The sequence below is a fragment of the Electrophorus electricus genome, chromosome 11 (genome assembly GCF_041902795.1).
Source record: "Electrophorus electricus isolate QZ-2024a chromosome 11, ASM4190279v1, whole genome shotgun sequence".
Classification (NCBI taxonomy): Eukaryota; Metazoa; Chordata; class Actinopteri; order Gymnotiformes; family Gymnotidae; genus Electrophorus; species Electrophorus electricus.
In genome coordinates, this window is record NC_137507.1 from 16,338,107 (window position 1) to 16,351,131 (window position 13,025).

General features: G+C 41.2%; 3 protein-coding genes and 1 long non-coding RNA gene across 6 annotated transcripts; 2 read left to right on the forward strand and 2 right to left on the reverse strand.

The window, feature by feature from the left end:
- The first annotated feature begins 284 nt into the window (after positions 1–284).
- iapp (islet amyloid polypeptide) lies at positions 285–2,007 on the forward strand. Its single transcript, XM_027014591.2, has 4 exons — positions 285–369; positions 789–895; positions 1,310–1,444; positions 1,628–2,007. Exons 2-4 carry the CDS (start codon positions 813–815, stop codon positions 1,806–1,808), a joined length of 399 nt encoding a protein of 132 aa, XP_026870392.1. The 5' UTR covers positions 285–369; positions 789–812; the 3' UTR covers positions 1,809–2,007.
- Positions 2,008–2,303: 296 nt separating this feature from the next.
- LOC145659943 (uncharacterized) lies at positions 2,304–5,102 on the reverse strand. Its single transcript, XR_014126127.1, has 3 exons — positions 4,970–5,102; positions 4,244–4,268; positions 2,304–3,426 (listed from the first exon to the last, which is right to left on the reverse strand). It is a non-coding gene; the product is annotated as an uncharacterized LOC145659943 (long non-coding RNA).
- pyroxd1 (pyridine nucleotide-disulphide oxidoreductase domain 1) lies at positions 4,490–9,624 on the forward strand. 3 transcript variants are annotated; one of them, XM_027014585.3, is made up of 13 exons: positions 4,490–4,624; positions 4,898–4,982; positions 5,079–5,159; positions 5,276–5,395; positions 5,478–5,606; positions 5,750–5,823; positions 6,276–6,457; positions 6,864–6,937; positions 7,057–7,159; positions 7,322–7,434; positions 8,466–8,588; positions 8,853–8,990; positions 9,155–9,624. In XM_027014585.3, exons 2-13 carry the CDS (start codon positions 4,899–4,901, stop codon positions 9,401–9,403), a joined length of 1,470 nt encoding a protein of 489 aa, XP_026870386.1. In that variant the 5' UTR covers positions 4,490–4,624; position 4,898; the 3' UTR covers positions 9,404–9,624. The 3 variants fall into 3 exon arrangements, with proteins under 3 accessions (XP_026870386.1, XP_026870387.1, XP_081579822.1); XM_081723696.1 differs by having other exon boundaries at positions 4,541–4,624; positions 4,895–4,982; XM_027014586.3 differs by having other exon boundaries at positions 4,522–4,982; positions 6,867–6,937.
- Positions 9,625–9,774: 150 nt separating this feature from the next.
- parp11 (poly(ADP-ribose) polymerase family member 11) lies at positions 9,775–11,713 on the reverse strand. The gene is made up of 7 exons (XM_027014587.3): positions 11,496–11,713; positions 11,299–11,413; positions 11,032–11,113; positions 10,847–10,919; positions 10,404–10,537; positions 10,106–10,263; positions 9,775–10,034 (listed from the first exon to the last, which is right to left on the reverse strand). The coding sequence occupies exons 1-7, from the start codon at positions 11,586–11,588 to the stop codon at positions 9,775–9,777; spliced, it is 915 nt and encodes a 304-aa protein (XP_026870388.2). The 5' UTR covers positions 11,589–11,713.
- Between the last annotated feature and the right edge of the window lie 1,312 nt (positions 11,714–13,025).

The following is a 13,025-nucleotide window of genomic DNA, read 5'->3' on the forward strand; positions in this document are numbered from 1 at the left end:
CTCAGGCAGCCCTTACAACTGAGGCTGCAAATTGCGGCTGCTGAGTCTAAAAGGTGCCCAGGGAGGCGACGCCATCGGGAAGGGATCATACTAAAGTGATCAGCCCACTGGTGCAAAGGCAGCCTCTCTCGATACTGCCGATGACGAGGCCACATGGCGCCTTTGACCCCCTCTGTGCTGCGGGTCCCGGTTCTTAAAGCAGCCGCCCCTCCCTGGCCCTGCGCGCAGCTGAAAACTGAGAGCTATATTTGGTGAGGAGTGATGTCACAAGTGGTTGAGGGAGAAGCGTATAACAGGCTTGGGCGACACCGGGGACGGCACCAGTACCGCCTGCTGCCTCCTGCTGCCTCCAGACCCAAACTACTAAAGGTGAGTGAGGTTCTGCTTTTTTTTCCTGCTGGAATGCTTTGTGGGGTCTCTTGGATCTGCTGTGTAGGAAAGTGTGTTGTGTGATGAGGGGGCTTGGCCAGAGCTTTTATAACGCTTCTGCTTTGTGTTGTGTGTACAGAGGGCACAATTCATCCATGTAGGCATATGATTTAGAAACTATAAAAGGGGCATACTCAATTTTCAGTGTGCTGGGGGGAATTTTTTATTTTTTTATCCTAAATACTTGCATAACTTATTATATAAGGTCAATTAATAAAATGCACATTTATCAATCCTATTGAAATGAGGCTGCTGCTTTATTTATGTTCCTGCAGGTTTCATTCCTGCTTCCTTCATGTTTGTGTTCATTTGTTCCTTTGTTTCATTCATGCTTGTTTCTTTCCGGCCCATGTTTGCAGTCCCACGGCTCATTGCTGTGTATTATGGATCATCTGACGGTGTCTGTCCTGCTCTTCCTGCTCCCTGCTCTGCTGCTGCCTTGTGCAGCCCCTCCTCCGAGCAACAGGTGAGCATGCGGTTCCCGACACTTCCAAGAACTCTGCCAACTTACCTGGCGTGCCACGGATTATCCCTTTGCCCCGTGAGGATGAGTGCTGGCAAAGTGGAGCTTGTTCTCGGACACGATGGCTCTCTTGAGTATTGCAGATTCCTCTCTACCAAATATTGACGATGGAAGGCAAGCTGTCAGCTATGCGCACTTGTGCAGGAACCTCGAGAGATAAATGAGTGCTTCTTGCCTTTGGAGGGAATGACAAGTCTGTGTGCGTGTGTGTGTGTCTGTGTGCTGTATGTGATTCGATTGAAGCATGTATTCAAAGAGCAAGTGATTATTTGGTGCATCTCTCTACATTTGGGAGGAGTCCAGCTCCCCTAATGTGGCCTGTGACCCCATCAGCTCAGCTACCCTGTTTGCCCCCAGGTACATCATTTCCTCCAATGAGCAGGCAGACGATTCACCTGAGGAGGAGGGCTGGATGGTTCCAGGATTGTCCACAAGCCCGTTCCTGAGATTCACAGGGTCGCAACCTCAGAGAGCACTCGCCACTGTCAGCAGGTACTACAGTTCGGCACGTATATCAAACGCTGGATGGCATCAAATCTGTCTGCTGCTCTGCTGAAAGATATCAAAGATGGAGCAATAATTGCCCCCCGGCGTCATGGTTACATTATTGTTTCTCTGTGAGCGGAAGGCGCTTTCTGGTGTTCACTTTGTGTCTCCCTCTGCTCACTCCTTCAGCCACCAGCACCACATAGAGAAGAGGAAATGCAACACAGCCACCTGCGTCACCCAGAGGCTGGCAGACTTCCTCATCCGCTCCAGCAATGCCATCGGCACCGTCTACGCCCCCACCAACGTGGGCTCCAGCACCTACGGCAAGAGAGACCTGCTCCAGATGCCCAACTCGCTGCTTCTCTAGGGACCACTGCCCCACCCTCCTGCCTGAAGTATATGTATATATAAAACACGTGGAGCAAACGTGTCATAAGTGTCAGCGACATTGCTGTTTGTTTCTTTTCACAGTAAATGTGATGTATTATTTTTAAAAAAGCAAAAGAAAAGGAGGAATAGCATTTTGTTTTGTTGTGATTTTATAATAAAAATAATACTTAAAGGTTCAGATCTGTGTATAATGTTTTTTCCACAACAATTAATTGAAATCACGGCATTTCAGTAAGTAAGAAATGAAATAAAGCACACCTGTAAATAAACATACTATGAATCAATATCGATTTTTTGACAGTATTTATACAGAAATTGTTCAGCATTAACCGATGCTGGTTTTCAGTCTAAACCACAAATGTTTATGCAAACCTACACATGGCTTACAGATGTACAGTACAGACCACATTTCTTCTCTTAATCATTATATATATATATATATATATATATATATATATATATATATCGCACCAATTCCAATAGCTGGTGTTTTTCCTAAAACATCTATTCTGTACATCACCAAAAATTATTTTTAATGTATTTTTCAACTACAAATCCAGTCCAATTTAACAGAGAAAGCTTATTTCATAAAAACACCTCCAAAATCTATAAAATGTAACATTTACATTTTTTATCAAGCTAACATAAAAAGCAACATATAACCCTACCCACTGGAGAGGGGATCACCAATTATCTTAAAAGCATGGTTTCCTCTGTGTGGTCACTGCAGAAGGCCACTGTTTTGATGAATGCACAGAAAAGTTAATGCATAACAACATTTTCTGTTGGAAGTGGTTATATATGTCGATCTTTGTATGCTATTATTGTCCTCTTGACAACATTAGTCATAAATGCACTTCATTCTGTTTAATGACACCTGATAACTCTGATTTACCAACATACACTAAATATTAATCAACCAGCAAGAATCATGCCATCGCAATAAATGTGTTCTGTGCAGAAATGTGGTGTCCTCTTCGGCTGTTAAAAACCGGAATGTTGCTTAAATCGGTCCTAACTGCTATTCCCAATCATTAATGCCTTTGCTGAGTGCACACCTAATTTTAGTGTATACATTATGTCTTATTAGGATTGTCCCTGATGTGTGGTGCTGGAGTCTGGGAAATAGCTATGAGATAATAAACAGCTTTTGATAGCCACGGGCTGCTTGGCCGTCCATAGGGTTCGCAAATGAACTCCAAAAGCCTCTTGGAGAATCGTGAGTTAATGCACACTTCCATATTTAACCATGTGCCTGCCTGCCCACACACATCACTCATTTCCCCCTGACATTTAAGGCAAGTCTATCACATCAGCATTCCCTTCCCATTAGGACCCACTGTCTTGGCGCGCTCTCTGGACGCGTATGGCAAACAGCTGTCTGCTTCTTGCCCAAAGTCATAAAGTGGAAATGAATGCCTGCGAGTGTCAGAAATAGACCAAGAGCAGAGAGTGCCCGGGGGCCAGATGCAGTACAGACGAATCCATCAGCCTGCCTGGCCCGACACTGACACATTGGCGGCAGAGCGTCCCGGCCACCAATGAAAGTTTCAGTCCTTCATTTTCACGCTTGCCCTGTCCACGGCACTGCAAACCTAAAGATGTCAAACACATCAAGCAAGGCCAATGAATATAATGAAATACAAGATAAAGAGTACTGATGGAGAATCTTTCTTGCACTGTAGTGTGTGATAAAGCTTCAGGGATTCAAAGTCCAAATGGCAACACAAAGGTGCTTTTTCTTCTTAGAAAAATGTGCTCATCATCAGGGGAACATGCAGCGTTTTATAACAGGCAGCAGGCTCGATATGACTCACTCCATATACCCTTCTGTGATAAACATCAAAATTATGATGACAGGCAAAATGTTCTTTAGCCCCAGTGTCACATCACTTCTCTTTTAATCCAAGTGTGTCTAACAGCAGCACTTGTTAATAGATTAGTGAATAATAGGATCATATGTGGTCACAGATAATTTAGTGGATGAGGATTATTACAATGATGTGAGATCTACACACTCGGCACTGGCCAGGTCAAAGGTGGCAGATGCTTTTCAGGGAAATTAACATGCTTGGCACACAATGCCATCAGTTGCATTTTTCCTCTCAAGCTGGATGCAGAGAAAAGACACGCATTACATCACAGTTAATTAACAGTTAATTAACACACATTAATTAACTCGAAGACTTTAAATATTGTGATGAGAGGGGAATGGGATATATCGTATTGGTTGATCCAATCCAGCTGCCTATCCATACATACTAGGCATATCAAGATTTCGAGGCAACAATTAATTTAATGCAACATGCAGTGATCCAGTTCTTCATGTGTATTTTCCTGCACTGACTCGCTGTCTCTGAAACGGCTCTAGTAGCGCTAGGATAACGTACATGGAGGCAGCAAAGCACGTACCTTGAATCTCTCTGGACAAGAGCATCTGCCAAATGTAAATATAAATCAGTTTTGCGTTTGGGACAAAAATTGATTTCATACATGGTCAACATAAATTTATTATTTATTCACTCATAACATTTCTACATTTTTTCTTCATTTAAAATATTTTAAACGTGAAAGATCTGTCGATATTGATGTTAATGTATATACTACATATACGCTACATATAGATAACTCACATTTTGCTTCAAGGTTTGCAATGTCAAAACGTTTGCGATATTACCCTTATGGGTTGCCGTAGCTTGCTAATGCAAAGCAACATGGAGGACTTTGGAATTGAAGGCTGTAGCTAGCTAGCTAATGTCTGTTTTATTTCGCTGGAAGTGCAGTAGCTTGACGGTATAACCTATACTTCTTTTAAAAAATATATTTGTAAACAACTGAGTTTAGTACAGCTAATGTTAACAACTGTGAACTGGACTAGCTGGCTAATTGCAGTTGAACTGGCAACACTACGAAACAAAACAGGACGCGGATCGCTCTCTCTCTCTCTCTCTCTCTCTCTCTCTCTCTCTCTGTGTTCGTTCGTTCGTTCGTTCGTGTGTGTGTGTGTGTGTGTGTGTGTGTGTGTGTGTGTGTGTGTGTGTGTTTGTGTTCGTGTTCGTTCAGCAGCATGGCGACCGCCTCACAGTCAGAGGTGCAGTTCAGATTTGTGGTAGCAGGTGGAGGAATCGCTGGAGTTACCTGCGCACAACAGGTATGAGCTCTCCGCCTGATTTCGTAGGTCACTGTTGCTTAAGGTTCCTCTCTGCTCGACTGACGGTGGTGTCATTCTGTCCTCGGCTCCCACCAGCTGGCGTCCCAGTTTCCATCTCTGGACATTGTCCTTCTCACAGCTGCTCCGATGGTGAAGACCGTGTCGAATTTCAGACAGGTTGGTTTTTTTTGCTGTCAATAAAGGCGTTTTTTTTTTTTTTAGTTCTTTTTAGCGCGTAACTGTCGCCTTCATTTTAAAAGGTAGCTAATGCACATGCAACATCGTCTTTGAAGGTGTCTAAAACCTTGGAGGACTTTGAAGTTGAAGAGCAACCATCCAGTGTTTTAGAGGAGAAGTATCCGAACCTGAAAGTTATTCAGTCTGCTGTCACAGTCCTCCACGCCAAGCAACACGTGAGACAAAGTATATTTTAGAGTATTCCAGAATGGTAATGTTATAAGACAGTTGTGCTCAAGACACTGTCCTTCTGTCCAGACACTCCTGACTGAGAATGGACAGGTATTCCATTATGAGAAGCTGTGTGTCTGTACTGGGGCCAGGCCTAAACTTATTATCCAGGATAACCCTCATGTGTTGGGCATACGAGACACAGACAGTGCCCAGGTACTGTGCTGCTGTTGAACCTAAGCCTAAATAATGGCATTCTGTGATCTGAATAATCACCAAAGCTTTATAAGAACTCTATTTTCTCTATCTCATTCTTCAAATGTTTGTCTATCACATGTTTAACCCTCTTTGTTTTACAGGAATTTCAGAAACGCTTATCAAGTGCAAAACGCATAGTAGTTGTTGGAAATGGAGGAATTGCCTTGGAATTGGTGTGAGCAGCAACTGTCATTCATCACAGCTTTTGATCTGGCAGTTGTATTGATGTTTTCTCTTGCATTGCACCGTTTCTCTCTCATGGCTTTAGAGTGGACAGTGTGAGAAATATCTCCAGCTGTACAGAGGGTGTTTGTTTTTGCAGTATAGGGACTGATGAGTCCTAAAGTACCACATTTTAAAATGTCAATTAGACTTCGTGGATGCTTAAACCTTTCCCTAGTATACACTAAATCCCCTAAATCCCTGCACTCTTTACCCTTCTCCCATCTCACTGTTCCTGAACCCATCAGATAAATAACTAATTAAGCCCTCTGTGAGGTTAGAATGAGCATGTTAGTGTTGGGAGAATACAAAAATGTGCCACTGCGGATATCTGATCAGATGACATCTTGTGGCCAGAATTGTTACTACACTTAATGCTGTTCTCTTCCATGTGTTTGTGTGTAGGTATGAAGTGGAGGGCTGTGAGGTGATCTGGGCTGTAAAGGACAAGGCCATAGGAAACGCGTTCATTGATGCAGGAGCTGCTCAGTTCATTATCCCCTCGCTGGAGGCAGAGAAGCCAAAGAAAGCATTGCCCTGCAAGAGAACACGCTACACCACTGACAAAGACACAGCCCCTAATACAGGTATATCAGGAATTGGTCTATTTTCCTGAAAGGCCCTTTTTCCTTTTATAAATGGCTGAGAAGCTGTCTCTGAATATAATAATAGAACAATAAAACAGATAAGAGCTTTATTGTGTAGCCAAACATGATTTTTCTGCCTTGGCTATACTATAAAGTTCTGTTCTGTTTTATTCTGTTCGTATCTTATTTGTATTTTATTCAGATGAGTCTTTCCCTGGGTTTGAGCACCCATATCCAAACTATCAAAAGGCTTGTTTGAATCAGCCTTTTACATTTGGAGTAAACTGTAAAATGTGTTGCTCCTTGGGGCTTGATTGTTTGTAACACCTTTTGCACATTGGTGCATGTGTTTCGCTAGTTTAGTATAATGTGTGCTTGTATTATCATAATGTGCTGTGTTTAATAGCAGGTTCTGAAGGGCCTGGTAGTGCCTTAGGCCCGGACTGGCATGAGAGCATCAGTCTAAGAGGAGCAGAGCAGGTCTGTGTGTGAATCACCATAAACCACACCGTCTTTTGTTGGGGGCCAGTGAAAGAGTGGACTGTAGAAGTAGTCCTTGGACCCTTCTCATGTGTCTCATGTCCTCCCTACCTTCCCAGGTGTCCCACAGAGTCCATGTAGAATATGAGTGTGAAATTGAAAAAGTCTATTCTCAGCAAGAGTTCATGCAGTCCCCACTCTACACGCAGAAAACCAACTTGGGTGAGCAAAAAGCTTTCGTGTAGTGTTGAGAAAGTGTTTTCATATTTATATTAATGACCCGGTAAGCATGTGGTGAAAGAGCACCACACTTAATCGCACTGCTAGAACCTATACACTCAGTTCTTCTTTTACTAAAAATAGCTGTATTCCCCTTTTCTACAGGGGTGTGGCCAATTTATGCTCAGTTATCCAATGGGAAGACGTATGGCTGTGACTTCATCGTCAGTGCTACAGGCGTGGTCCCAAACACAGAGCCATTTCTTCATGGCAACAATGTAAGGGCTCATGCTTTCTTAATAGAATTCCAGGTCTGCCTCCATTTTGTTCAATAACACAGCTGTGCAGTATATAGTAGCATTAAAAGCACATTTCCACAGTGATTTAAATGTATTGCTCTGTCTTACACCAGTCAGCATTGAGGGAAATATGAAAGGTCATGACCGAGCACATTAATGGGGCTTTCGTATACCAATGCTAATGAGGACTCTTCTACCCTGGCATTGAAACATGACTAAGATTATGTTAGTTGCCTATAAACATAGATATTATCATTTGAATGAAATACATGGCATCAGACCAAAATAGACGAAAACAGACCAAAATAACAGACAAAATAGACCATATAATTCCAACACTCACTGAAATAATAATAATAATAATAATAAGCTTTATTTGTATTGCACTTTCTTTTTACAAAGTGCTTTACAGAGAACAGGATAAATAGAGGAGTAATAAATCTTATTACATCCTGAGATCAGTCACTTCAGGGAAGTATTAAAAGAATTAATATTAAAAGGAAAAAAATGATTTAAAGAATACAATTATAACTTAAGAGACAGTAACAAAATGAATAGTTTAAAATGAAGACCAATTTAAAACATTAATTTATGACTAAGTTAATTTACAGGCCATTTAAGACCACATTACAGCCCATCAATGAAGTAGTAGTGCAGTAGCACTGAAAACCAAAGCGCACAGTTAAAGCATAGCACAAGTGCAAGCCTGCTTGATGTATAAAATGCGTTGCGATATGGCAATCTTCTCTCAATCCCTGAGAGGATATCGGTCTTCTCTAAATCCCTGACATCAGACTTCACGGTCACTAACAACTATAGCCAAAATGTCATCTCATCTATTAGTCTTTTCTCAGTCCCTCAGAGGAGGCAGAACAGGGGGTATAAGTGTATAAGATAGAAATAATGTATTCCTGAAAAATGACTGGATAAAGTTTGATATTAGCTCTTGTTAAATTATGAAATAAAAATAGTTCTGGGTAATGGACTCAGACTCTTGGAACCTACTGTAGTTTGACTTGGCTGAGGACCATGGTCTGAAGGTCGATGAGCACATGCAGACATCTGAACCAGATGTGTATGCAGCTGGGGATGTGTGCACTGCAGGCTGGGAGCCAAGCGCCTTCTGGCAGCAGGTACAATCACTTAGCCATTCATTCATTCAGTTCATCACCTACCTGCTTTCCAGTCTGTTTTGTTTCTTGGCTGTTTCTAATAAATGGTGTTGATTAATCTGCTATTTTAGTAATGGTGTGGTGAAATGCAGATGGATTATCAGTCAGGACCAAATCTCAGATGGCTAAAATACTGGCATATCAGCAATATGCTCTTGTGATTATGTAGTGAGTGGTGCTGCCATGGCTTTTGTTCTCTGGTGTTCTGCGTCCCCTTTGTGGTAGATGCGCTTGTGGACGCAGGCGCGGCAGATGGGCTGGTACGCCGCTCGCAGTATGGCGGCCGACATCCTGGGCGAGGCCATCGAGCTGGACTTCTGTTTCGAGCTCTTCTCCCACATCACCAAGTTCTTCAACTATAAGGTGACTAGTGCACTCCCATGCCACTTGATTCTTTCTTTCTCCATCTCTCCTTTTCTTCTATTAATTTTTCCCCTTTTTCCTCTTCCTGTTTGCGCTTGGGGTCAGCTGCTGTGATGATATTTTTTTGCATTGCGAGTTGTGTATGTCCCATATTTGTCCTGTAGGTGGTGCTGCTTGGGAAGTTCAATGCACAGGGCTTGGGCCAGGACCATGAGCTGCTGGTACGCTGCACCAAAGGCCTTGAGTATGTGAAGGTTGTCTTGAGGGGGGGCCGCATGATGGGGGCAATCCTCATTGGAGAAACCGACCTGGAGGAGACCTTCGAAAACCTCATCCTCAACCAGATGGACTTGTCTCCGTATGGCCAGGAACTTCTCAACCCCAACATCGACATCGAGGACTACTTTGATTGAATCAAGCAGTTTGCTGTTTGGGAATCTTGCAGTTGCTGGACGATGAGAGGTTTTATTTTAATATTTAAATTGTCAGAGGGATGAACCACTCTAGGATGTCTAAATCAAGTAGAATATCTCCAAGTTTTTTTTTGTCTTCTTTCTATTAATGGCTGATACAATGTTTACAGAGCACCATGCAGTGAATGATATATGAATAAATATATGATATATCCCTTGTATATTTTGTTCCCAAATTCTAAAAACAAATAATACCAGCAGAGAAACGTAACTTCATAATCGCCTCAACCTTCTTGTATCTCATAATTTCAGTGTTTGCCCCAAAGGTGCAGTGATGTGTTTTGCTGCCTATAACAGAACTGTGCTACTGCTCAGTACTCAAGCACATACTCTGGATATATCTGGTTGGAGTCAAAAATAACATAAATTGTAGGATGTGATGGATTGTCCACACAGCTGTCATGTAGGTTTTCCTTTAGGTCATCATCAGGTTTACAGAAGTCATCCTCTCCTTTTTTATATTCCCCAACAATCACACGTGCGAGGACCATTACTTGTGTTTTATTAAACCCTTGCTGGTCAGGTACACTATAATTGTCAGCATAGGATGCATGTTTTGCAAAGTATGTACCTAGAAGAAAAAAGTAACATGAAACATTTTGTAATGTTGAAAATGCAAAGAACACATTAAACTCTACCCACCTTTGCCATAAACACAACCGTGCCTCCTCTTATCAGACAGTCTGCATTCAAAATTGTATTTGCAAATACTATGCACATTGTCTCTACTTGTGCCATGGAAGAGCCTTTGTTCTTCAATGTGTGATTGACCTTTGATCCTCATCAGCTGGGCTTTTTTCCTGCGGAACCCGATAGTGGTAGTCCACATGTTGACATGTATGTGCAGGTTACTTATCAAGCTTATCTGCTTTTGACATCCGAGGATCAAAGATGGGAGGATGTTTTTGATTTTCATCAGTGATAAAAGAAAATTTCTTACCTGCAGTAAAACTCCCAGAGATCCACATTCTGTATTCTGTGTATTTTTTTAATGTGTTTCTGCAGTAAGCCATGGTGTTTGGTATATCTCTCCACTTCCTTGAACTCGCTGCTGTGCAAGTCCAGAGAAACAGCCTCAGGAAGAACAGAATTGTCATAAAATTTGACTGAATTTTATGACACTTTGACACTACTACTACAGTAAAGTTTAAATTTTTTGCAATCAAAATGACTGAACATTTAGGCCATGTGTAGTACAGTCTCTCAGGTTGTACTGGGTACTGAAAGAGTATTGATGTATGATTTTGTTTTAAATCAAAGCCCTGTGAAATATGTAACAAGAGGGCAGTCCAACGTGCTTTAATCAGAGTACAATGTAGTAAAGTAGATCAAATAGGAACTGAAATGTTAAATTTAGGGTTGGTTTTCCATCATAAATTGTACCAGAAAAGGTTTCTTGGGGTCCATGGTCACCCAGTTAGAAGGCAGAGATGGAGCCTCGTGTGCACATGTACATCTGTTTCCCAAAAACAAGTATTAGTTTCACTTTCATTTCACTGCAAGTATCGCTGCAGTGACGAAAACTGACGTAAACAAGCAAATCTTTGTATGAATCTTTATACAGCTACCGGAAACTGTGGTCCAAACAGCTTGAAAAGGAGCGTGTTATCCGTTGCTTCTGCCCTGTCCTTAAGTTGGTCTGCGTTTGCCCTGAGTTTAAAAATCCAAATTTATACTTACAAAAAGAACTACGACTGGTTTAACACGTTCACATATACTGTACCAAGCCTTAATTAAACCTTAAAATGTATTCCCGAATGTGTTTCTAATTAACATGGTATTATAGTTGGTTTTACTAAGAAATAGGCTTCTTACGGCATCTGGAATCACATTACCTGAAAAATCAATCGTGATGTCCCCCGCTGCTGTGTTAATCTCTAAAACTCCCTGAGGGTTTTTTAAGTAATACCTGTCCAGGTATGAGCTGTCCAAGTATTTCCCTGGATCATCCTGCGAAGACAACTTGCCTTGTGAATATAGCAAGTTGACAGGACACAATCATCGATTAAATCAAGTATAAATAACACTGTACCTCAATTCTGTGCCACATGCCACACTCCGCTTTATAGAACCAGTACCAGGGAGTGTCTGAAGTGTCCATGGGCTCCTCATCATAAGACAGCATGTTGGCTAGGAAATAAAATTTAACACTAAACCTGTTTCAGATCTGCATAGGTGGAGAGAAGGGAAATAAGCGCACGCACACTGTACAAAGGAAACACCTGCGTCATGGGTGTGCTGCGGCACCTATGACTTGCCGGTTGTTCTCCGCGGTCAACCTAGCCGCGCTTTAGCGATTGACAGTCTAGTCATCCGTGCTGTAATTTTAATCTACCTATATGCACGATATTACTGCTTCCCCTCAAACTAACGCTTAATAAGCAAAGAGAAAAGGAGTTTTCCACATTTTTGACGAGCTTTAGTTTAGACACTTTTGCTAAATTTATAAGGACAAAATAAAGTTTACTTGATTAAAGTAAGCAAATTACTCATAAAGTTTAAACCATAAGATGACAACACTAAAACAAACTTAACAACGCGTAAATGCGGTTACTTTAAAAAAAAAAAGAAAAAAGAAAAAAAAAAGGCTATATTGTATGAAGATGTGCTGCTGCATGAAAGCAAACATTGCTGGCAGGTATATTTTAAATGGATATTGCATCAAAACAATTAGTAATATATTTAAATAGTTTAATAAGCACCGTTCAAAAATGCTTTTCCTATTTAATATTTCTCAGAAGATTATCACAGAGTTTGACTGCCAGCTCAAACAGGGGCTATTACTACTGCAGTATTGCTATCAGCAGATCAAATTTGAAAAGATTCTACTGTACCAGTTTTTCATATTGAAGTCCTTGTATCTTGAATGGGGTTTAAATGCCTATTTTATCCAGAGAAAGTATGGTTACCTATCGCTCGTAATATGTCCATAATACCAGAACCATTCCTCTGTCATATAAGGGCCCTTGGCTATCACCAGTGCAAGTTTGGACAGATTCTACAGTACCATTTTTCCCCCCCATAAATCCTTATGCAAATTAATATACTCAATAAATATAAGCTCATTGTGGATATATATTTCTCAAAAGCTTCCCAAAATTCCAAAACAATTCCATTACCATATGAGTGTTAGCCCTGGCTCACCACAAACATTTCAGTGCATGAATGTCCTGTATGCTTATGCAAATGACAAATAAACTTGACTAGCTCTTAGCTATCATCATTACAGGTTTGGACAGGTTTCTACTGTACCATTTGTTCATGCATCTTACATGTTTATGTATTTCTCAGAATTTTCCCATAATGTCAAATATAATTACATTGCAATTGTAACCCTTGGCTATCTTCAAATCAAGTTTGACAAGATTCTAGTATACCAGTTTTTTTTATGAATCCTTGTTGAATCATTGTACCTTGAATAGAGTTTAAATGCCCATTTCATACAGTGAAAATAGGCTATTAGCTATTTCTAGGAATTTTCCTATAATGCCAAAACAATTCCACTCCCAGCCAAGAGTGGAAGCCTTTGGCTATTACCAAAACAACTCTGGGCAGATTCTAC

Bases quoted from the DNA above. Each gene is read 5' to 3' on its own strand.
- pyroxd1 (XM_027014585.3), top strand. From the start codon at position 4,899: ATGGCGACCGCCTCACAGTCAGAGGTGCAGTTCAGATTTGTGGTAGCA. The intron at 5,824-6,275 runs GTGAGCAGCAAC...GTTTGTGTGTAG, and splicing joins GGAATTGCCTTGGAATTGGT to GTATGAAGTGGAGGGCTGTG. The intron at 8,589-8,852 runs GTACAATCACTT...CCTTTGTGGTAG, and splicing joins CAAGCGCCTTCTGGCAGCAG to ATGCGCTTGTGGACGCAGGC.
- parp11 (XM_027014587.3), bottom strand. From the start codon at position 11,588: ATGCTGTCTTATGATGAGGAGCCCATGGACACTTCAGACACTCCCTGG. The intron at 11,114-11,298 runs GTAATGTGATTC...TTTTAAACTCAG, and splicing joins CATCACGATTGATTTTTCAG to GGCAAACGCAGACCAACTTA. The intron at 10,035-10,105 runs GTGGGTAGAGTT...TTTTTCTTCTAG, and splicing joins CGGTTGTGTTTATGGCAAAG to GTACATACTTTGCAAAACAT.
- iapp (XM_027014591.2), top strand. From the start codon at position 813: ATGGATCATCTGACGGTGTCTGTCCTGCTCTTCCTGCTCCCTGCTCTG. The intron at 896-1,309 runs GTGAGCATGCGG...GTTTGCCCCCAG, and splicing joins GCCCCTCCTCCGAGCAACAG to GTACATCATTTCCTCCAATG. The intron at 1,445-1,627 runs GTACTACAGTTC...TCACTCCTTCAG, and splicing joins GCACTCGCCACTGTCAGCAG to CCACCAGCACCACATAGAGA.